This window comes from Cydia fagiglandana, chromosome 3, assembly GCF_963556715.1.
Source record: "Cydia fagiglandana chromosome 3, ilCydFagi1.1, whole genome shotgun sequence".
Classification (NCBI taxonomy): domain Eukaryota; kingdom Metazoa; phylum Arthropoda; class Insecta; order Lepidoptera; family Tortricidae; genus Cydia; species Cydia fagiglandana.
In genome coordinates, this window is record NC_085934.1 from 4,903,161 (window position 1) to 4,928,866 (window position 25,706).

The 25,706-nt window shown below is 39.3% G+C and overlaps 1 protein-coding gene and 1 long non-coding RNA gene across 2 annotated transcripts in view; one reads left to right on the forward strand and one right to left on the reverse strand.

Annotated features, from left to right (window-relative positions):
- Positions 1-1,234: 1,234 nt before the first annotated feature.
- Positions 1,235-2,598, forward strand: LOC134680513 (uncharacterized). The gene is made up of 3 exons (XR_010100457.1): positions 1,235-1,857; positions 2,142-2,285; positions 2,520-2,598. It is a non-coding gene; the product is annotated as an uncharacterized LOC134680513 (long non-coding RNA).
- Positions 2,599-2,769: 171 nt separating this feature from the next.
- Positions 2,770-25,706, reverse strand: part of LOC134679885 (transcription factor Ken) — a 36,408-nt gene continuing 13,471 nt past the window's right edge. Inside the window, exons 2-5 of the mRNA XM_063538801.1 lie at positions 9,894-10,076; positions 8,140-8,260; positions 6,760-7,209; positions 2,770-6,300 (exon numbers count right to left, since the gene is read on the reverse strand). Of these exons, the coding sequence (XP_063394871.1) occupies positions 5,368-6,300; positions 6,760-7,209; positions 8,140-8,260; positions 9,894-10,076 (1,687 nt within the window). The 3' untranslated portion in view covers positions 2,770-5,367. The remainder of the gene's footprint in view (positions 6,301-6,759; positions 7,210-8,139; positions 8,261-9,893; positions 10,077-25,706) is intronic.

The following is a 25,706-nucleotide window of genomic DNA, read 5'->3' on the forward strand; positions in this document are numbered from 1 at the left end:
AAGAATAGGCTGCAGCAGATTTGATAGCTCACGCAGGGGAAGTGTTATTTTAAACGTCAAACTTCTATGAAATTATTACATATAAATGACACTTGCACTGCGTGAGCTATCAAATCCACTGCAGACTTTTTTGGTCCGACTAGTTATTTTATAGGTATTTAGGTATACCGCCTGGGCCTTATTAAATATGATTCGGCGTTAGTAGTTATCAACGTATTTCTGCGACACTTCACCATCTAGTACAAAGGTAGATTGTGGCTCGAGTTTTACCATCTAAGGGTGGTATTACATCTGTCCAATTTCTGTGTCCAATGTGTATTTTGTCTCACATTTTGCTTAATGAGAGAGTGAAACGCAATGACATTGGACAGATGGAATACCACCCTAAGGTCAATACAGGTAAGTGTGGCTGCTGGATATCTGAGGGTGGCTAGCCTTCAAATAGGGGCTGTTTGCAGATTGCTTAGTCTTTACTGCGAGTTCATACATATGCCTGTAAAAGCAAGTAACTAATTAAGAACTCGCAAAAACCACTAATCAGTGAGTAATCAGGCCAATGTATAGGCCAACCACGCATAGGTACACGTATTGACCATAGGTAAGGGTTAGGATAAGGGAAGACAAAGAGCGAAGACCCCCAATACCCCCATGCGCTGGACTGACCAAATCCAAGCCACGCCACAGAATAAATATATAATAGTACTAGGTACAGAAGACTCACTCTCTAACAAAACGCGTCTGTTACGATCAGGACAGATATGGTCGCTAGGTGGCGACAGCGCCACGCGCGGCTTATGGCTAGCCACCAAAATTGGTGTGGAACGGATGTACTTTTAGCTACCTGTAGCAATGCGACGAAATCGCGGAGTGAGCCACGCCTGGCCACGCTTTAATGTTGACGTATACCACCTAGTCGAAAGGTGACAAAGGCATTGATGTCTTTATTGATGGGTATTTGCTACGACAGTTATTGGAACATCCATTCACATACTTACATCTTTCAATAAACCTAAATTTGTATTCGGTCCAGCCGGCGTATTATGGATGGCTTTATCCATCTTTTTTTTTTTTTTTTTTTTCTCTGGCTTACTCCCTGCAATTTTGCACAGGGTGAATTTGCCAATGTCGGTGTTGACTTTCACACGTGAGGAGAATGTTCGGTATAATAATTTTGCATTTTTGGGAGGATGTAGTTGGGGAAACCTAAAAACAAATAATTATTATGAACATCACAGACAAACACATGACAAATACAACGATTAGCAAAGAAGCGGGAAGCGGATGACAGAACGTTAGTAGTGCCAACATGAAGGAAGTGGAAGAGAAGAAAACGATATATATAATATAGAAATATAGAGTATAGAATAAAACGAGTGTAGATTGACATGAATTATAAGAATTAAATTAGAAAAGACAAGACATTATTTAGAGTTTAATGTTATTTGTTTGTAAATATTTAATTAGAATAGAAGTTAGTTTAGTATCCATGTGGCAAAGTAGCGAGCTAAAGCATATAGGTCGTGGAACATTTTCGGGTAATACATCGTACAGCGAGTAGCTACATTTTGTACAAGCAAAGAAGATGTGGTCCAAGTTGCCCTCATCCAACCCACATTCACACAATGAGTTCGCACGGACACCAATCATAGCCAGAAATAACGGGGTACATACTTTGCCTAAGCGTAAACGGCAAATGGTGGATATTACCCACTTCGGAGAAGTACGGAATCGATAGAACCACGGTTTTCGAGTAATTCGAGGTTGTACACAGCCATAATGTTTACCAGTCTCCAATCTAGAAATATCCCATTGCCTCTGCCATGTATTAAACATATCAGATAGCGCACAACTCAATAGGTCAGTACTGTAAATTTCCTGTTTTAGTGAACCTATCTCAATCGCCCGTTTTGCCCATATATCAGCCATCTCATTGCCTCTAATACCACAGTGGCTTGGAACCCATCCGAGAACAATATGTAGGCCCCTCGATTCACACCTACGTAGCACAGCTTTAATTTCGAGAATCAATGGGAATTTGGCTTTAAATTTTAATTGATTGCCTACTATTGCCTGCAGGCAACTCCTACTGTCTGAGAAGATAATTGTTTTTTTAATGTTATGTGTGTCTGCATATTTGACAGCCTCAAGAATAGCAACTGCCTCACCTGTGAAAATGGACGCTTGAGGAGGACATTTAAATGGAAGAACAATATTGTACCGTGGAATCCACACCGCTGCTCCCACACATCTTGCAGGATCCACCTTAGAAGCGTCAGTAAAAACTGGTAAGTAATCTTGCCATTTATCTAAAAATTTATTAAATTTGTTGTTTGCTCCTGGATCATCTTTGAAAATTCCTATATCTAATATGACCTTTGGTGAGTATATTAGGGTCTCAAACGCCACTTCAAATAAAGGGTTAGCACCAGATTGATATAAACTGGGGTGGATATTAATTAATTTTGAAAAAGAAATTACTATTCTGGGAAAAGCTTTATATGTCCAATATCTGCTTTCAGTGACCTCCAGTGCCAGCGCCTGCAAGCGTGGAAGCAGCAAGTGGTTGTTGTAAGAGCTGGCTTTGATCAACCATCCATCCATCTTTATCCACGTGATAAAATAACTGTCACTTTTTGACACCGTGGGATAGAAAGCGACGGACATCGTTTTATCACGCTGTCACGTAGATAAGAACGATCATCATATCAGTACGGGAGACGAGCTCGTCGATCATTGCATAGGAGGATTTCGAAATAACCGACACCCACGTGTGTAACTAAAATATTCTCGTTATTTAATTTACTACGGTAAGAACACATTTTTACAGATTGTTAATGTTCTAAACAGTAGGGTATCTACAAAAATTGTACACTATGTGAAAACTTACAAGATAACTTTTAATTTACAATTAACAGAGAAAATCAATTTCAACAAAGTTTAAGTTAAGCTTTTTTTCATTATTAAACTTAAAACTAATTAGTATGTACATTATCTACTTATAAGTATTTACAACGTCATGTATTTTAGAAGGTATTATTTCGAATGAATGTTCATCTAGAACGGTTCAGAGTTTGCATTGTTATTACTAAATTTAAGGCAACTTCGACGAGCGTCGACATATCACAACGAATACGTATCCACTGAAGACTTTTTGAATAATTTGTTCACAGACCGCACACTTCAGGCGCAATGGACTGTCACTTTTGTCATGCTTTCGAATTATCCTAATCGTATTTTACACTAATCCAAATGGAAAACGCATTGGAAGACGGCGTTCCCTGTCTTCACTTACAACAAGAACAGGATATTATCACAAGAATAATCTAACGATACCACAACATCACAATGCTTAATATTAAAATTGTTCCCCAATTATTTTAAGAAAATTATTCGACGTAGAACAAAATAGAAGAAAAACAAAATAAATCAGGTATAACAAAAGGTAACGTTCGAAAGGATATTAAAGCGATTTTTAACATTATAATTACGTTATGAACAACACGTTGGTAACTTTAGTTTTCATCGAAGTACAATTACTTTAATAATAATAAGTATTCATGCAATTTATGCGTCGTGCATTGGTTAACAGGGCACCATTAAGAAAATGTTTAACAGTAGGAAAAGTCACGGCCAAGATCCCATAATAGACTGAGATAACTGGCAACATCGTGACGTTCCACGACCGTTTACAATAAATTACAACAAAATTATTCTCAATTAGACGTAACTACGTATCTTTATTACGTAGAAATAGTAAACGTACAAAAATGAGTATTTTAGAATACAGAATGTATAATTTCACAACGAAAAACCAGCGTTGATTTTACTGACTCTTAAACATATTTAATGAAGGGCGAAAAACTTGTGAAGATAAACACTATTGTCATTTCAGATTACGTAAAAAAAGAACCTAAAATAGTGGTCAGACTTCTAAAAAGCGGTAGAAAAGGTAAACAAAGAAACTATAAAGGAAAACATATCCCAGTATTTCACTATAACAATGTAGCTTTAATATCAACTGGCCACGAATGTGTTCGTTAAGAAGCGTATAATTAACGCAATAAGGATAAAATACCTATTGTTACATTAAATTATTCATTTGGAAATATTGCCTGATAAGCTTCAATTACGCTAAGACGTAAAAATAATAAAAAATAGAAAGATATCCAAGCTTAGTATAAAAGGCCGTAGTGGAAATACGGAAATGTTCGTAGGAATAAAGTTAGTAACAATACTTCTTGAGATTATTCAATTGGTACCTATACCTTAAGTATAAAAATCAAAATCATTTCAGGTCCCTTTAATTCTTAATTGGATATATTACGGGCAAAATCCGGATGTTTAAATAGTGTATTGGAATTAGGAAAAGTATTGTGCGTTACTAAATTTCTTTGGAATTTGGCGCAAATATTCAAAAACACATTTTAAAGGCTTTTGCCCGTAACATAATCGCCAAAAGATCTAATGCTTCACAAATCTTTGGTGCTCATCCACATAGCAAATCTTCGGCACAAACGAATGGAAGGATACGGCTTTATACAAAAATAGAATTAATACGAACACATTTTTCTTCTACTTTAGAAATTATACATATACGGTAATATCTAATGTTGAGATTGTAAGATGTCGTTAAAAAGCTGCGAAATGTCAAGTCAGATGCATTCATTGGAACTTGTGGTGGAATTTAAATGGCTTTACAGAAGCGATACCTATTCAATAGGCCTTTAGGATTTGAAAGAGTTTTTAAAATCTAACCTACCTACAATTTGTTGACAGGTACCAATTATTCCAATAGAAGTGAGTAACCTTGACTCTGATTGACTAATTCTTAGTTCCAATTCTGACTAGAATCATTGACCGGCGGAGCGGCAGACGACGTCATCGAGTCAATGATAAACACTTTCAACGTCACCACGGTCTCGTCGATTACAGATTTAAATTAGGAGGTAGTTCACGTTACTTTAGGCTTTACACACTTCGCAACTTTCCGTTGACATACGTGTCTATTTTCTATTCTTAAGAAATTAATGTGTCGGTGGCTTTTAAATAACTTTAACGCTAATGAAATACATTTTTCAAATAAATACTATCTCGGAAGGTATTGGTCCCGGTTTATAATTTTTAAACAAATTATAAAAATTTGGACCCATGCGGCAAACATGTGATTTATTATACATTTACATCAGAATCACATCCGCAGCGACCTTCTCCTGCGAATGTTTCACGAGTATCGCTCTGCGACATCACATGTCTTACTTACACCTATAATTATAACCTTCTTAAACACATATCACAATTGAACTCTCGGATCGAGAGAAAGTTTTAATGTCCATGGACACGCGTGGGCACGCGTCAGGCGGGCGTGCGTCATTCGTGCAGGTTCTTGCTGAGGAGCAAGCTATTGTGCGGGCCCGACAAGTGTCTAATGAGTTCCGGCAACGCTTCGAACGTCAGCTGGCAGAAGCAGCAGTTGAAGCGGCCGGGTGTGTTGGTCCGGCCGTCGTTGTCGCTCGACGATATCACGTTACGATGGACCGAACACAAGTGCTTCAGCAGGTGCGCTTTCTGTTTGAACATGGCCACGCAGAGCCGGCAGGCGAAAGGTTTCTCGCCTGTGTGGACTCGGAGGTGAGTCTTGAGATTCCACGACATGCCGAATTGTTTGCCGCAATACTCGCAGCGGTACTCCCGAACTGGCGCTTGTTTGCTGGAGCCTTGTTCGTGCTCCGCCGATGGAGGTTCGTCGCCACCCATCTGAGGCTGACAGAGCCAGGGTCCCCACGAACCTGCGCTGGGAGGTCGGTATTTTAGGCCGTCATCATGCGCTCCCGCGGGAGGCGTCACGCTCCTTTCGGGAAGGTAGGGCGGCGCGGACGCACTGAGCGGGTGCAACGCCCCGAGGCGAGCTCCGGCAGCTACTGCAGCCACGCTGCCCGGTCCTTGCGTATACCGTAGATGCGCCATCTCTTCTAAGTAACTTGGTGGAAATGAAACGAACGGAGGATTCTGAGAAGGAGAGTTGTGAAAGCCGGGTCGTCGTTTCCGATGAGGTGTTACAACATAATTTTCCGGTGAAGTTTGCACGAGTGACATCAGATCTGCGTCAGGAGGTTTAAGATGCGCGTAGTCTTCTAGTTTTACAGTCCGTAAATCGAGCTCTGGAGGTTCTATATAGTGTGACTTCCGCTTCGCCCTCTCGATTCCTCGGCCTAATCGATCACTAAGCAACTGTCTTCTGTACATGGGTTCAGGCGGCGGATCTTCTTGACTGGATGAAGTAGATCTTCTTCTGTTAACGTTCTGTAAGGACGAAACAAGAAAAAAAAATTGTAATATATTTACGTAACGATCTTTACTTTAGTAACTTCGCCCACACTGTTAACTGTACATCTATGGACCTTATGCCTTTATAAGGTCCTCCGAAGAGTGTTGCTGTTTGTACCACGGGGCACAGATTAAATAATAAGTCGAACAATTGAAAAACCTTAACATGGCTACGGTTTTCGGTTTTGCATATGAAACCTTTTCATTATTGAAAGTCGGTAAAAATATACACAAAGCCATATTGTATTGTATTGTTTGTCATAATGTATTATAGACAGGCTAGGTTAGGTTTGCTTTATGGCAATCCTGAAAACATACGCGTTCCTGAGAAAAACAAATTTTGACCATCGAAAACGCGGACAAACAATACATTATGACTTAAAACCTCTTGGGAAACAATAGAGACCCTTGTGTTAATCAAACATGTAAATTTACCTTCGCTGCAACTGTTTCCACGTCCACATCCTGCGAGTCCTCGTGCTCACTGCCCGCGTTCTCCGAGGTCCTAGCCACCGACAGGTTGACCGGGTTGGACGAGCTTCTCCGCCGCCCCGCCAGCCGCCCGCACTCCTTATCCTCCTGTTCCTCCTCATCCCTCTCATCGTTACTACTCGAGTTCTCTTTCTTTATACTTAATTCTTCTTTGTCTTTGCTGAAGCCCGCGCTTGGTGTTACTCTGTCGCTTTCCGAATGCGAAGAGCCTGATGGTGCGTCGTGTTTACTGCTTTCATTGCTGTTGATGTCCGTTTTGAGGGTTTTCGCTTTTTGTCTGTCGCAAGATCTGTTCCGTTCTTCCGCTTGCTGGCGTTCCTTTGTTGATTTCCAAACGTCTGATTTAATTTCTAGGAGCTCGAACAGTTCTTGCATGTCATCGATTTCTCCGGACTGGAAAAATTAAAGGTTGTTTTTAGTCTTAAAACTCTTTAAAAAATATTTGTCGCGTTCATATAATTATGTGGATGTACCCCAAGATTATATTGCGACCTTTTGGTAAAATACTGTTTGATTTTTTCTGAGAATAGTTTCTGTTTAACATAATAATATGTTGTTACTATTGTTATTTTGATTTTTTTCTATTGATTCTGTGATACAGTCGTTAAGTCACAAAGTACTTAAGTCTTACTTTATACAAAGTAAGTATGCATACGCTAAAAGAAAAATGTCTAATAATTTCCTTACTGATTCCTTACATTTACTTTGTCTCTATTTAAAAGACGAATATTTGTGATCGTGCTGTACATTATATAGGTATGTAACACTAATATGTATATACAGGGTGATTCAGGAGACGTGAGCAGGACTAACACTGCGCATTTCGTAAATTATAAGCAACTGATTCGTATCAGTATTAGTGAGGTTAACGTTAATTTTCTAGTCGTGTTGAAAAAAAAGTTATTAATTTATTTACGACATGCATGGTCACCCTACAGTTAGAATACTAAACTACCGATATTCTGTGTCAAATTGAATGTCATCACGGACTGGTTACTTTTGAAAACTCGTATCTCACTCAAGTTACCCAGTTTATTTTCTTCGTATTCATAATGCTGTCATTACGGTTAAAGAGGTTTATTTTTATTAATTAGGTCTTGTAGGGTGACCATGATTGTAGAGAATTAAATTTTCCCTCACCAAAAAGTTAAAAAATAGGAAAAAGTGTGGTTGTTTCACCTAAATACGACGGTGATCGATCAATTATCAGTTACTGAGTGGGCAGGATAAGTCCTGCTCACGTCTCATGAATGACCCTGTATACTAGTAAATTGTACAAAAAGAACATGACGGCTAAATTTATGATTACTTTGCAATACTCACTTCAATGTAGGCCTGACCGCTGTAGAGGAAGACCAGGAGATGCCTCATCAGCGTGCTGTTGATGCCCGACATGTGGATGGTGACGGGGCTCTCCGTGGCCGGCGTGTCATCGAGGATTTTCCTGGAAACGACAGGTCCTTGATTAGCAACGAAAGCTTTTGTCAAATCGAGGTTACTTAGGCGTGTTTTGGCCCAAAACTTTTTGACCCAAGAGATATTTCGGGCGCCCAATTGATGTTATTGGGGTATTTTCACGGGCCCGATTGATAAGTTCACAGGTCATAGTTCGAAGATGGACCCGCGTTGGGCGGACAGAATAACGTCAGAGACAAACGCCACATGGCAGGCTAGCATGCACTGGGCCCAAGACAGAGCGGCTTGGAGAGCGCTGGTGAAAATTGTCCACATTCGTCGCGTCCCTCAGCCATGAGGATACGACAAGGAAGAAGTTCGAAGATCCTTTTCTCTCTTGATGACTCAAGCTAGGCCAGGACGGGGCCGGGGGCCGGGCCGGAGCTTCCGGCACTTGGTTATGGAAATGCAACACGTGATCACCGATCAGCCGTCATAGAAAATGACATGTCGGACGCCTCAGCCCAGGTCCGGCCCGGTCTAGCGTGAGTCTGAGTCATCCTGAAAGCCCTTAGGCGTTTCATTATGTAATTTAAACTACCTATTAGTCATTGCTTTACCAAAATACCGTCATAATGTTTACATTATCCGCACTTAAGTAGTTGACCAAGTGAATATTATAAATGTTTCTAGTTTGCGGCTGGTTTTGCCTCCAGGGCCGCAAGGTCTTGGCCTAGTTTGTGGCTGATGATTTGTGGCTTGGGCATTGTTATTAAATATTTAGAACAAGCATTGTCTTCATGTTACCTACACATCCTAATAACCACGTTCATGAAGTTATAGTACCTACATAAGTACATGACTGAGTCAAGATGATTAATACATGATGAGGTATATATATAATACAAGGAGGAGTTTTGGCCGAAGGGTGTCAAGTTTCGGCGGTTCCGCGGCCGGCTCCCTGACACTGCGTGGTTGTGTAATGCATTGCAATGCAACCATAATGTGATTTGTAGTGTTTATTTTTATAAACATATATTTTTATAATGTTATGCTAGTTTTAAGTTTTAAGGTATTTATGTATGGCCCAGTAGTTGCCTGAAATAAAGATTTTCATTCATTCATATAATGATGATAGTTTTTGAGTTGTCCATGCTCCTAACTGAGATACTTTTATGACTTCATTCTTACTCAGAGGGCACCGCGGTGACCGACAAAATGTCATAACAATGAATAATAGGCATTAGGGAGAAAACACACTTAAGCAAATAATTTCTCAGTCAAACTGAAATTACCTGTCTGTATTGTAGTAAACCAGCTGTTAATACGTCTAAATGGATGAAATGTCGGTATGAAGGCTATATTATTATTCTAAGATATTGTATTTACAAAGGTGTGCGAACATTGTCGTCAGATTATGTTCCTTTAATGTTGTTAGGTTTATGTTGCTCTTCTCTATGTAGGTATATCTGAATCTTAAACTTGTACAACAATCTCATTTGGTAAGAGCTTGAATAGGTAGACTCAACGCAGGAACCCGAGGGTCACGAACGTGGACGCTCGACCCTAACGCCACAAATGTATGGCGGTCGGCGAGCATGCACGTTCGTGACGTTCGGAGCGTGCGTTCCGTGGCCGAGGCATACGAGGTCCTCGTCATTCAGGAGCAGTTAGTCAGTTACCTGATGAGCGGGCTAGCCGCGGCCATGACGATCCGGTGCGCGGCCAGCGGCACGGCGTCGTCGCACACCAGCACGAGGTCGGAGTAGCGCGCGCCGCGCCACGCCGCGCCCACCTCGTTCAGGATGCAGGCGTGGTGCTTGCCGTACGTGAGAGTCAGCAGGCCCTCGCCCATCATTCCAGCACTGCGGAAGGAGACAGAGGATTAGCAATTGGGCAAGACCGAGTTTGAAATATGTAGAACTAGAAAGACTGTTGCGCCGCGCGGAGTAAAGGATGACTCACGTTAGACTGGGGCGCGTCCGGGCCGGAGCTTCCGGCGCATCGTTTTCTATGGAAAGCATCACGTTATCGCCTGTCGTGTCATAGAAAAGTAAGCGCTGGAAGCTCCGGCCAGGACACGGCACGGTCTAACGTGATTCATCCTTAAGGCGAACGGAATAAACATTATTACTATGAAATAAATGGATTTAATGTTTACGAAATCCCCGTAAGATTTTCGAAATATCTTCACAAAGGCAAGATATAAATGTAATTTTGCAAGAACGCCAGAACGTCCAGAGGGAAAGAAAATTAAACATTGTGAAATACGTGATGGCAAGAGAGTGAACTACTATTTACCTCTAGATGTCATTGCGACAAAATTTTGTCGCATACATGTTTTTAGATCATATCTGTAAATTTGGGTCTCGCGACGTGGTTAATAGGTACTGGTTTTGCAACATTTAAGTACTTTAGTTATCTTTAGAAAGATCAGAGATTGAAGCTCGGCGCAGAGATTAAATTTTCAACGCGAGATAAGGCACATTTCGTCGCCGACACACTTATCAAAATGGTGTGAAACCATTGCGACAATTAAAACTATTGTAACTTCGTGAGAAATAAACGTAATATTACAATTTAATAGCCATTATCTCCTTTAATTAAAACGTGTATGCTCATTAATGTTAAACTTTAGAGCTATGAATCTTCGTGATCCTTCAAATTGTGTAATTCACAGCACGAATAAGTGAAATCATGCCAACATCGATACTCATAACTTCGGTTCATTGATCTCATTCGATGCCAGACTGAAAATAGTGTAAAGGAAAACAAGGTTGCAACCAATGGACTGTTACGAACGTTTCAATATCATCGGATTTAAATCGATTTTACCTACTATTCATTCTAAGATGGCACACAATGGCTATTACCTAAACAATTCAAGTGGTTTCCTAACCAAATTACAAAGGTTAAGAGGCGCCGAGAATATAAATGAGCCCGGACGGCTTTGGCGTGCTCTAGGCCCGCCAAAACAGAAGTCCCTGCTAGAAAGTCTGTCGCAACCGACCTTGGCTCTATAAAACGCAATGTGCCATTAACAACAATAGCGCAAGATCGCTTAAAAGACGATCAGCAGCGCTTCTTAGCATTGTATGGCGTTTAGCAAACGCGGGGTCACAAGAGCGTCTCATTGTTAGTGTTGCGTTATTCCTCCGTTTCTCTCAAAAGTCACATTTAATTGCGGGACTTGAACATGTACACTGCAACTAGTCGGTCCTCGGAACGTTCTCGCGCATGCTAACGATCCCAAGTGCGTAGTGTCACGATTTTGTAATCATTTTACTGACAAGGTCGCGGTATATTGACCGATTAACAAAGCATTGAATAAATTCACACGTAAATCAAGTGAGAAGATTCAACGTTGTAAGGATGAGTGCCGACTTAATCTATTTTCGAAGGTTATACGTTTTCGTCGTGCTTGTTTGAGGCAATTTATTTTTTGCTTAGTTAGAAAGGAAAATAGGTTTTCGAGCGGGTAAAAGCCCGCGAGGTCGACACGTATCGGCCTTTCACGGCTGTCGCACAATTATGCGGATAATACCGCAATTGTGTAAAACCGATAATTATATGCAAACTAGGATATCGAGTTTGAGCTAGCTTTATATCAGCTCGGTATTCTAATGAGCCTTTGTGAAAAACGGACGCAGAACAAAGAAGTAAAACAAGTAACATTTCCTTGAGCGCGGGAAACGTGAAGTCATTCAAATTACTAATAAACAGTATATAGATGTGTGAGATAATCTTTTCGTGTGCGCCTGCGCGTGTAGTAGAGTTTTCCTGAGGCGATGAATGTGGGCCGAATTGGTCTTAATAAGCCTCTAATTGAAGGCCACGTTCTTATTAATAGCCTCTACAAATTTAACGAGATGAATTATTATTGTGTTTTATAATTTATTTATATGTTATAATAAGTTAAGCTCAGAGCATTTTATTTGGAACATTAAAATGATCATAAAGATTATGAGATATTCTTTTATATTCGTAGATTGAGTCTAGCCTAGCAATGTACAAATTGCAGAACATTCCCAAAAAGCGGAAACGTTCTCGAGAATGTTCTCAGAACATTCCTGCAACATGGAAATTATTGTTTAAACAAGAGAATATACTTGAAATAAAGTTTAAATAGGCATAACTTAAAACTAAATGTTATTATGCTTATATTATTGTCTATTACAGTTAGCTATTTTGTTGATGTGATATATTTACCAATAAGTTGCTTAAATTCTCACTTTATATCAGAGAACATTTCGACTTTCGACAAATTTTTCCAAAATTTATTTTTAGTTTCATTAGAATCTAGAGGCCTCTATCTCCCGCCATGCCAAATCTCAGCGCGCTCGGACCAACTTGAAAAAATTAAAAAAAAAGTCGGCCATTTTGTTTTTTTTTAATGCAGTTTGTTTTGTCTCGGGGCCCTCTATGACATTTGGTCGAGCACCCCCCACCTATCACGCACCGTTTAAAAGTTGCCATACAAAATAAAAGTGGCCAGTTTTCCCGAAATTGTAGCATTTTTCCAAAAAAAATTTTTTCATAGGTTTCTAGGGGACCCTGAGATTCCGTGACCAAAATTTCAGCGCGCTAGGACAAAATTCAAAAAGTTTTAATAAAAAGTCGGCCATATTGAAAAAAAATGGTGGCGTCAAAAACTGCCAGGGTCCCTCTATGACATTTGGTCGAGCACCCCCCACCTAAGTCTGACCGTTTGGCCGGGCCGTCATACATTTTTCTGACCGGAAGCGGACGACCAAAAGTCGGAATTTTCTGGGGGTAAAGACTACACCTAAACTATCGTGAATATTCATGGTATAAACTACGATAAATAAATAAATTCTCGTTCTCGAGAACATTCTCAGAAGTTACCGAGAATTTCTCATGTGGAAAGTTTCGCAACTTTGGAAAGTTCTCGTGCGTGCATTGCTAGTCTAGCCTTGCTTGTAGGCTATATAAATTCAAGATGAACCGCCTACGAATAATTTATTTATGCTGGTATGTAGGTACCTAAGCACTCTGCTGTACCTAGGTATTTAATACCTATACCATGTATATTTGAATTATGTTTCCAGCGTGGTAACGTGTTTGTTAAATATTAAGTACGTCTCATATTTTTTTAATCACTTAAAACCCCAAACGTGAAACCTTTAAGGCCAAAAGGACAAAGTTCTTAACTGATTTTAAGTGCACCGTTTTGCGTGCTACACCTAACCAAATCCTTTTAAAAATCCTTAAGATTAAAAACACTGAAAACCTTCACTTCATGATTCATTTTATGTTGCAGTATATACAAATTAAGTCTCTTTGGTTCTGAAGATTCAAAGTAGCATTAAGTCCAATTTTGAATCGTAAGCGTCTCGCGTTTAGGTAAGGTTTAGGCTACAACATTAGGAAGTTATGTCTTTCTAGACATATTGTCTATACACAGTGCAACTTTGAGCCGTAAGCTCTCCCGTTTAGGTTGGTTTTAGACTACAGCATTACACTGATAAGTCTCTCTCGGTTTAAAGGTATAGTTCTGTATTTCAGGGCAGCGCCTGCGCAGCGGAGCGCGCCGGCTCGCCTGCCATTGTGCGTGTGTAGCGAACCGGCGCTGCACTTTGCATGCATCAGATCGAGCCAGGGTCCTGGCACCCTGCGCGACCTTAGCCATTCTTGTGCACTTATTAATCTATAGAACTTAGGTACAGTCACCACACGGAATTGTTATTCCATTTCGGGTTCTTGCTAAATTGGAAATTATACATATAGCGTAAGTATTGAAAAACCAATTTAGCTGAGACCCTAAATGGCGCAACAATCGCGGAACGTGATGGTACAAGGATTAACGGCTCGATTCGGAAAATGAATTAGATATCTATTAGACATCAAGAAGTTACGATATGGATAATTTAAAGATATTTGTAAGGTAGATATGTCAAATTTGAAGTTTCCGCGATTCCGGACGTCCTCTTGAACGATTTCCACAAGTTATGACTTAGATATCCAAGTCACATCTAGTCGATATCTAATATAGATTCCAAAAATCTCTAGTTCGTCTCTAATCTTGCAATTATCTCGTTCCCCGAATACGCCTGTGACTCACAATTATTATAAACTATTTTAAAGCAACGCTATTTTCAGCCTAAAAAAATAAACGTAGGTAACTATTATTTAGATGTAAGTTTGAGATTTTTGTGATGTTTGGTGACTTAAAGCCGCGAGTCGCCCTCAATTCGGAGGATTTTTACATGTTTATTAAGAAGAAGGAAATACGAAAAATCTTTATCAAACAATTTTACCTCAAGCTAATTATAGGTAGTAGGTATATAACTATATATTTTTATTTATTTATTAGGAGAACAACAGAGTAAAATGTACACAAGATTCTATTAAAAACTAACTTATATACTAAAACATGCATTTTCCTCCCAGTAGTCTATCCAGTGAAAATTAGCATCAGGGAATAACCAAAACGCACAAAACTTAAGATCAGGTGGCGATTTTTGAATTTCGAGCGCTCGATTTCGTGTGGCTTCCTTCAATACTATTATTAATTCTATTGGTAGAATTTAAATGCCTAGTTAGTGAAGATAGTATTGAAGGGAGTCACGCGAAATCGAGCGATGGAAATTAAAAAATCGGCCCCCTGTTCCGAAATGGGCCACTGTGCGATATTGTGTCCTTTGAATTTGAGCCGCTCGAACCACGAATAGATGTACACAATTAGTGGAAAATCTAGAGGGAATAGGTACCTATAACTTATAGTACCTATAGTATATAGTATAGTTATAGGTTGTGTATAATCGTGGAACTTATGCACATAGTTATACACATAGATGGTACATGAATAAATGAGGAGACTCGAGACGAAAGACCTCACAGTTAATAAAGGTGACAAATTGATTAACCCTGAAATGAATTCATCCTTCAGACCGATTGGATGCAAACAGAATGCACCAGTGAGAGCAATTACTACGAGAAACGTTAATATTTGAATTTAGCACCATCTATCGAAAACACTAATGACTACTATTGACTTTCTCTTGCTTACCGGCTCTCAAAGTGTTGCTACCCGCCAGATGGCGATAGTAGACTGTTTACTAGATAAGAGATAGATGGCGCTAACAGTATCATTGCAAGACGCTTGATTTGTATATCATTTATTCACTGCCCTAGCGAACGATCATCGACGACATACATAAAACATCATTGTTTAACAAATGAATCTATTTCGCAAATGATTAATGGCGCGATGAAAATACCTGATAGATATTTTGAAAGCTCAATGAAAATAACGAGGGAATGGCTTGGCCTTTTCCTCGACAATCATCGGTCGGCCTTCGTTTTACTTGAAAACACTCACTTTCACCGAGTTGATAAACAAAATTCAGGAAACTTAAAAGACAATCTCTTTCGTCGCCGGCCAATTTGGACCATTGAAGGTAATTCGGTTAAGTAATGTTGTTTTTAACTGAAAAAGGCGTTACGAAATAACTGTTCATATGTTAATATTAATATCTTTATTTAATAATCACTAATAATCTGTCAAGTGCAGATTCCTATATTCAACACATTTCAAGAGCGGACAAAAAACTAATGAATAGATCAGGAAGAAAACAGAACTGCTACGAGCGATAATTAAATTACATCAATCAGTCAGAGAATCATGTGTGCAGTCCAAGGCTTACAGACTACTTATCCACTAGACGGCCTATAATAATACAAGAAAACAGGCGGTCACAGCACATTATCCTAATAAAGTATTAGAGCGCAATCGCGCCTCCGTTACGCTACCTTCAAGTAAAAGAGCGCCTGTGGGCAACCGCTAGTCTTCTTATTTGCTTTATCTTGCGGAGTCTGCGGAGGCAGTCTATGCCAAGGCTAGATCATAAAAGAAACGCCGGCCATAGGTAATGGCTGCCCACACTAATTAAGCACGTAGCGACCTAGAAGGCAGCATTACAATCGTTTACTCGATCCAGCGATTCTAGATAGCCATTAAGGTTTTTATGAGAGTATGTCACCGTATTAGGAGTAAGAGAGAATTGCAAGAACCGTATGTGATAATTGTTCCATAAGCCTTTAGTACGGCGCCTATGATTTATCTAAATGGTTACACCCATCTTATCGGGTACACAATGTTTAATGCTATTGGGAGCAATTTATTTATAGCGGATTTAACGCAGATCAAAGCGGGAATTTCACGCGTAAGTATATACAGTTTTACTGTATCATACACATCGAATTATTGAATCACATTGTTTTCTGTGAAACAGCATTTTTTTGCGATTGCGGTTTCGAGGGGCTAAAGTTGTTTAGTATGACCTAGGTACATCCCAAGTAGCACAGATTAGCTGTATAGCAGCCGCATAATGAAGTACGAATACGCTTGAAGCTGGAATAAAAAAGCTGCATAAGAGCTGTATAAGCCTCTTTTCAGCTTTTATAACTCTTAAATGGGCACAAATTATGCAGCCTTAAGTTCACATAGCTGTTTAAGAGCATTGTAGCAGCAATTTAATGGAATTATAAGGGGTAACAGGAGTTATAAGAGGTGTATATTGACTGGGTAAGAGACCACCAGTTACCCTTTATTCAGTTAATATGTCACATGTGCGCCCTAATACCGGGAAAGATTGACGTTGGGCTGAATAAAAGATAATTATTAACATACTTTTACACCTCTGCCTTAAAAAACATATTTATATTGAAGCAAAAACCTTTAGCGCAACAACACCATAAGTCATTTTGTTAAAGTGTTTAGTTAAATGTTAGTACCTACATGATCTTTTATATATTAATGTGAGAAAGATGTTTGGGGATGCAAGTTTATTGACATTATATATATACATTATCTAAGAAAATTTCAATGCGCCACGAGAATAATCAGGATTTATTTAAATTAATGATATAAATAAGCTATTGTGTAAAAACTACTTTAGTGGTTTGGACGGAATTATGAGATAAAAAGTTAATAATACGTTATAGGAAGTGCTAAACTAGTGATTTAGGTTAAGAACTCATGCACAAAACGTTATTGTTGCCCTTAAAAGTTGGAAAAGTAATTTAAATTTTGTAGGTTATATACAATAAAATGGCGGTCAATGTTAAAAAGCAACGTGAACCGTTAAAATTCTAATATGCAGCATACGACTGTTATATATCTGATTAAGATACTTAAGTGAACCACTATAAAGTCCAAGTCGTTCTTTCGATACACTAGTAAACCTCTAAACAGTTATAAGGCATCTTGTGAACGTTTAAATAGCCGCTATACACACAGTCTCAATGGTAGTATAATAGGCTGCTTAGCGGTAAACATGTTCAGCGCTAACGCTACGTCTTACGTAGGCGAACAACGCGCGAACGCGGCGCCTGACATTCGCGTGCAAATCGCGCCGCACCGCGTTCGCAACGAGATCGCTTACGTAGGACACTTCTATGGGCATCAAAGGATTGATTTCGCCGCGCCGCGCCGCGCCGCGTTCGCGCGTTGTTCGCCTACGTAAGACGTAGCGTAAGCCGTATTATGCGCCACATGTGTTCGATTATACGTCTATTGGTTTCATAACAGTTCACTCGTTCTCCCTTATAATAAGTCAGCAAAATAAAAGCTGCTTTAGCGGTAAACATCTTCAGTGATAAGCAGTATTATGCGCCACATGTGTTTCATTTATAGGTCTATTGGCTTCATATTAGTTCACTCGTGCTCCCTTAAAAGTCAGCGTAATAAAAGCTGCTTAGCGGTAAACATGTTCAGCGATAAGCTGTATTATGCGCCACGTATGTTCCATTATACGTCTATTGGCTTCATAATAGTTCATTCGTGCTTCCTTAAAAAGTCAGCGTAATAAAAGCTGCTTAGCGGTAAACACGTTCAGCGATAAGCTGTATTATGCGCCACAGGTGTTCCATTATGCGTCTATTGGCTTCATATTAGTTCACTCGTGGTCCCTTAAAAGTCAGCGTAATAAAAGCTGCTTAGCGGTAAACATGTTAAGCGAAAAGCTGTATAATGTGCCACATGTTTTCCATTATACATCTATTAGCTTCATAATAGTTCACTTGTGCTCCCTTAATAAGTCAACGTAATAAAAGTCCACAATTACCTCCTTATACAGCACATGGCGTAATTTTATCCACTAAACAGACCTTATAACGGTTAAAGCATTTGATAACCCTTAAAGCTGTATAGGTTCGTAGCAAATATACCTTTATATCACTCTTTGCGTATTAATGGTAGTTTTCAGAGCCGTAATGCAGCTTTTAATCAGCCCTAAGCTATATAAATATCACTGAAATCTATTATACAGCTGTAGGACCACGAGTGTGCTGTTATAAGTGTCTTAATACGCACAGAGCGTTAGATAGAACTAAAAGTGAGTAGTTATAGAGCTATCTGTGCTACTTGGGATATTCAGCTAGCTGAACATGGCTAGGCTAGACGTTGAAAAAACACCCTACAGGCATATTCTGATTGTAATAACGGGTCATGAATTTATACTGACACGCTAAACGTTAAAAAACTTGTATTTATTACTCTTACAGATGACAATTAACTGTGTGAAACGCCGGAAACAATAAAGGTTTGTTTGACGGCAGTCGTGTTTTACGAAACGTTTCGCGGTGCCGGTGTTGCAAGTGAAATTGTACAAGACACCCGTCTACTGGAGCGTAGGATTGAGAAAAAAAGTTTACACTTTCGCTGTCTAGTTAGGCAATAATCGAAAGTGGCGTTCGATCTAGACTGGAAAAGACTGAAACTTCATTTAGCGCGTTACAGAGCGCGTAACCTTACGTAAAAACTCATCATCAATATTTAAGAGCTATGCTATTGTCAGTGGAGTAATCTTCACTCTTCTCTTTGCTGGGCCAGCCTTTTAAGTTTCTCGTACGACACGGCAGAAATTTAGGATTTAGTTAATTTTATTTGGCTGAGATATGTCTGGGGTCTTTTCCCCTTAATCTTATGCCCTCCAGGATGTTAAAAACGATCTGTCGTGCCGTATCAGGCGGCCAACCATCTTGCCTCTTAGCTATCGTGTCTAACAGGCATCTCTTCTCTCCCGCCATGCTCAGTACCTCTTCCTTTCTGTCCAGCTAATCCTTAGCATCCTCCGCTAACACCACATTTCAAAGACCTCCAGTCGCCATCTGTCCCGCTGTGTCAGTGACGCTGACGTTAAAACTACTTAATCAAAAATCAATCATGTTGTTTATAAGGTAAACATTTTACAAACTGAAAAGCGTGGGTGTTATGTTTATATTTACGTTATCGTACTGGTTACATAGAAAAGGAAAAGCGAAAGTTAGTTCGCACGGGCGGTGGAAATGCGTAACACGAAGTAGTGAAGTAGTAACACTAGTAACGCAGAAAGTAAGGCTTCAGCTTATACAAACATGGGATACGTATGTTTACATGTCTATAGAGAAAATTAACACATACGGGGAACAAAGCGGACTATTATTCGATACAAAACGCATCATTATACTGCAGTCTATACAATACATAGGTTCAAGTGCTTGGACCTATCTGCACAGCAAGCATAGGAATTTATGCTTCCCGTAGGATCATAGTTTGGTTTAATTATAATTTATATAGTCAATTAGTTGCGCACCTATGTACCTAATGTGATTTTTACTACCTAATGTTTAGTTTAGTTTAGTTTATTTATCTCAATATACAATTTTCATACAGGTAAAATAAACATACATTTCAGCTTGTACTACTTGTCGTATGATGATCGTTTTTTAGAATAAGAATTAGAATAGAACTTCAAAATATAAAATAAAATAAAATTAGTACATAACAAATCAAAACAATGCAAATTTTGTGGTAATGGATCTGATCACCCGTTGAATGCTTTTTTTAATTTTTATCTCGAGAATACCTAAATCACGAAACATGAACCCGTAACCTTAAGAGCGTAAATGAAAAATTGTTAGCTGATGTAGATTAGTCAATTCAATATCCTTTTAATATGTATGACGCGACTAGATATAAAAGGACTTTAGGTACTTCTAGACCTCTACGGTTTCCTATTAGCCAAGTAGAATGTCTGGCACGTGTACGCGTACATACAAACGGTTGTTTGCTCGACCAGTCGTGAGGTGAATGGAAAATATACAACTTATAAAAGTAATTCTCGATACAATTAATGTTTACATTACATTTCACATGTGCTAGTCAAGGACAATTACAATCTGTTTTAAAGAATGCTTTGTTTGCTGCTCGAATGTTGATTTTGTGGTAATTGTCTTCACGTGTAAGTTTATTATTAAAATGGTTCTTTATAGCACATTAGTAGCAAACAAGAGTACGGTCGACCTGAAGGTAAGTTACCATAGTTTGTGGATGCTTAAATTAAAAGATCACTAAAATCTTTTAGGCGCTCCTTTCTTAATGATTCTTATTATTGTATGTCCCTCGAGAAGTCTCTACTTTAGATACCTAAATGCAGTATCGTTGGAATTTAAAGAAGGTATTCTAATCTTGGCGACGTCACATTACCTTTTATCGATGGTGACAAATATTTAAACAGTTGTATTTAAATAAAGAATGAGGTCAAGTGTAAGTCCATCTAAAACAGTTTGGCCGATGTTCGAGTTACATTCATAGTGCCGGTTATTAATATCTAAACGCCTGTAGGGTCGTGGGCGTCACTGATGCATCCTCACCAGGTCCTGCCAAGAATAGAACCAGCACAGCAAATTCCGCTTCTATTTAAGTCGCTGTCATTTAACTAAATCTGGTAAAACTGGTTGCTAAGAGATAATAGCGTTTATTATTAACGGGCTTATTATAATAATTTATTCACAAACAAAGCAATAAATCTAGGCGCTAAGAATGCTGTTAACAATTATATTGTCTAGAATCCAGGCTGATCAGCATGCCCCGATGAGCGCGACACGCGGCCTGGTTGGCCACAATCGCAGAAAATCCTATTTGAGAGGCGCATTTACATTCTCGTGAACGGGTTTCTGCTCTATTTGCACAACTGAATCGATCCGCTAAATTGAACCGTCTGTCACCAGTCTAAAATAACCCGAAATCGCAATTTGCGACAAAATAGATACGCTCATTATCAACGAAATGCTAATGACATAATTAACCACGCCGAATGATTTTATGATGCAACAAAAACGAGAGGCGACGAATTAACAGGGTGGGATCCGTTGTTACCAGATTGGGCAGTCGCAATACTCGCAATAATAGAAGCCGGTAGTACCTCAATGACAAAGGTACCTCTAGTTAGCAACAAGACCCCTATACCGAGCTTCTAACAGGCCTCAAAGTATGACAGAAAGCGATAGTGATGTAAGTGGATAGTTGTCAAACAGGAAACGGCGGGGCGCGCGTGGCGAGCGATACGTCGCACGCGCTTTGTGCTGCGGCCTTCAGACGAAATGTGGAGCCAGCCCCGGCACCATCCACACAAACGTTATGTAACCAGCTCCACAACAAATGCCACTCCATTCATAACACAACGAGCCGTCTGTCCATCCTTGGCATTTTTATCTCGCTATGTAAGCCTATCGAAATTCTTCACACGTTTCCGGATTGTTTTGTGCGCACGATATGTTGTTGTGACCGCGATGTTTACTATCGACGGCAGAAAATCGTCGGTCGATAAGGTTATCGACGATAATTTCTTTTGCGTTGTGAATTGTAATTGTATTACGGAACTGTCCGAATTAATAACATAATCAAGTGCGAATGCCCGAGATCGTTATCGGTATGATAATATTTGTCAATCAACGTGGTCGGATTTAGTTACTGTTACACGCCTGTCATTGCCTCGATAATAATTGAATAATATGAAACCATAACGACTTGTCACCTGACTTTAAATAATCGATACATGCATGTTCTAACTGATTATGCATATTTAATATTTCATTTTTTTATCATACCCCTTTGCGTTTAAGTAATATAACAACTTATCTAATTGATAGGAAGCAAGTGGTTGTTGCAAGTATCTATTAAAGTCATTTTTAATTACTCCACAATTCATAGAATCATTGTTGCATTAGATTAAACATTAACTATAATTTCAGCTTCGTTGGCAACTGACAGATGTATTTATTTATAAACCTCGTCGTACCCTCGAGAGAGTCTTGGGCCGAAAGCGCGAATGAGTTTTACCTTCGATGATGCTAAAATAGCTCCGCAGTTACACTCTCACCTTGCGTTTGATTGACGATCGATCCCTTGTGCCAGATACTCGCTAACATGACTGCAAACAACTGTACTGTAAACATATTTTACTAGCAATTGGAAACTAAATAGTCAGGCCTATTTCGGTAAGTAAATAGAATAACGTAATAGTGATGTTAACTGACGATGACTTGCCAGGAAGAACCTTCACGGTCAAAGCGATCGGTCGTGAGTATCTGACTATGGGCGAAGTACTAGGGCCGGATAGAGCCTACCGCGAACCACTTTCGGCATGTTGCCTCCTTGTCACAGTTACGTACGAATTTACAAGTGCAACAGAGAGGCAAGACTTCGAACGTGATTCGCGGTAGACCCTCAGATTCCTTTCTAGAAAGGCTTGACTGATTGATGCTCTCATTGCCCCCGGCGTGTTTCCACATCTTCGCAACGGTTCGGAAACAAATCGAGTTCGTGTTCGACATTTTGCGATCACTGCGGCAGTTAGATGACATTTTATAAATAACGTGTCTAGGAAAAGGTCGGATTTGATTGTAGGCAGCCATTTGAATAACTCTTGTGTTATTATTGCAAATTATGATGAATTAAGTCGTCTACATAAGGCGGTTCTCACGGCGCGAAATTGTTTGACCTTGGCTCGGTAGGTGCTTGCTGTCTGTTCAGATGTCTAAATAAATACCTACACGTATTATTAGTTTCATATGTACAGCCGTAAGCGGTTTTAAATTTTAAAAACATTGGATTTCTATCGATTATGGAAGATCGCTTCCGTTAGCAGCTGGTTCTCTCCGAGGTGAGCGAGAAGCGCCCAAGGTCCGTTTTGAAATAGGATGGTACTTGACCTTCAGGATGAAAGTCAACAGTGTTGCGCAACGCACGCCGCACAGAACTATGCTAATAAACCATCTACGAGAAACATATTGGGACCTGGTCATGACCCACATAGCCACGTTCAAGGATTTCACATATTTGGAAGGCGATGATTTCAAAACGGAATAATAAGGCGTTTAGCGTGCGCGAAGGCGACGGAGGCCCCTAGTGACCTACGCATTGTTCGGACTTTTCTCTGACGCATGTAGGTATCTAGTTAGGTACCTATCTACCCAGCTGGGGAAGGGAAAACAATGCCTTAGATGAATCAATTGTGACTTATTGTCTGTGATAGAAACGTTGATGTTCATGAATTCTTTCTAAATCTAACGATACGTTCCGTTCATTCAAGTGTTGAAAGGTAGTATGACTAGATTTTTCACCGGTCCTTTCTACGGTGGGTACCGCGGTAGTGTGCGCGGGCGCTGGTGTGTGCGTAGATCCGCTGCATAGAGGAAGGGGGGCCGTCGGCGCGGCGAGCGGCACGCGGTTTTGTAATAGCGTTTTATTTCAAGGTCACACTAGCAGTTTTTAGAAAGTTACCTTACATGCATAATCTTGGATAAAAATCTTTACCATTTCTTTTACAAAATTTAGGTTTCGTAACACTTGGATAATAATACTTAATATGTTAATGTCTACACTCAGTCGTGTTGAAATTGTTATGTCGCGTTGAGCTTTCAACTGCGGGTTTGTTAGTTCTAATCTAACTGATGACTTCGCGTTTCGTCATTTCCTGAGCGATTCCTGGAGAAGCGATGTATTTTTGGAACATCAATCAATATACGTTGTGAAAGTCACTTTAGGTTTGCGACTTGCGCAAACGGAACGCAAACTATTCCGATTTCCCCACATGGAAATAATTTTATTATAATGTCTACATATTTGTGGTTAAAAAAGACGAACGAAATAAAACAGACGATAAAATAATATAGAAACATGACAAAAAATCGCAACAGCAACTATAAAAAACCACGTGATCTAATTACTTTCCTCACCGCATATCGTGAAAGTACATAATACCATACGTTTCATCACAACCGTACTCGCCGAGCCGTGCTCTTCCCGCGCCCGAAATGATGAAATTTCGACGACTGCCATTTCGTACTGTTGTGTAATGGCCACGCTAAATTTTGCTGACAGAGAAAGTATACGAAAGGTTTTACGTAATGGCCGACGTAACGCGGCTCCGTTTTGATTTCCTTGCTTTTACATCTATCACGGTTACGTGAGTTTTTGGGGCAATTTTGAGCATCTTGGTCTAGTTTACGTTTGGCAATGTCGAGAGGTGATTCTTTAACGATTTTAGTAGGTAATTGATGTTCTACATTCTATGTTTATGGTGTGATTTTGCATTGGTTACGAAAGTATTTCTCACATCGGACGGTGAGAAGTATATTATGATGTTATGAAGTTAATGTTAATTGGGTTTTTAAGAAAATTAAGATGCAATATTTATGGTTTTTAGTTTTTAGTTGATTTTTAGTGGAATCAGTGAATCAAAAAACAGCAACATGAAATATCAATTTTACAAAATAAAAAAATCTTTCTCTGGATTTTATCTAGGTACTTATAGTTAAAAATTTCTCAATAGATTGACTGAAAAATATAAAAAAAGATGCACTTGTCTGTAAAGTCGGTTTACGGACGATAATTTTGCGTGATAACGTCATAAGAAAACATTGATGAAAAGTGTAACGTTACCATGGAGATCTATCCACAACGTTACCATGGAAATCTGTCCACAACGTGACACTTTTTCATGCATGCTACCGGTGTTCATCGAATTATAAGATGTTATCACGTCAAAAAGTGTACATGCCGTTGAAACGATTTGAAAGGCGGTATTTTTATAAGCTCATACGAAAAGTTATCTTATTTGCGCGATGTCGTGATGTTCGGGGTCTTGAATCAAAGTGGTTTCCGCAAACTAACACCTGGCTGATGCCGGCTACATTAAAATGACTCACGTCAATCGTGACATTGTAATGGAATTTTTAGCAAGGATTTAAAATTATGGGAAATGTTTTTCACCGAGAATGTAGATGGAATAGAACGTGCTGGAGAGCGCATTACGGAATTTCCATTTAGCGCTGAGCGATGACTTGTGAGAAGTAGCGGCTATTTATTATTTGCATTGCAGAAAATTCAAGGTCTCTAGGAAAATTACTGTAGATAAATGTTGAGGAGAGATGTTAATAAGTTTGTTTTGCACTTTTTATAGTGTTTTTTTATACCTACGCTTACTTACCTGACTGGTCGATGACGCCCAAAATGGCGGAAGCTGATTGAAATAATCTCTACCAAGAGGTGTGCCGAAATTAGTATTTTTCTGTAGCTTTTTCTTTTCAGTACCTATAAATATTTGGAAAATAAAGATAAATAACTGTGACGCTATGTGCGTAGTAGGTATATTAATAGCTATTTTATGAGGATTAAAAATCTACGTACTGTTCATAATAATCCATCA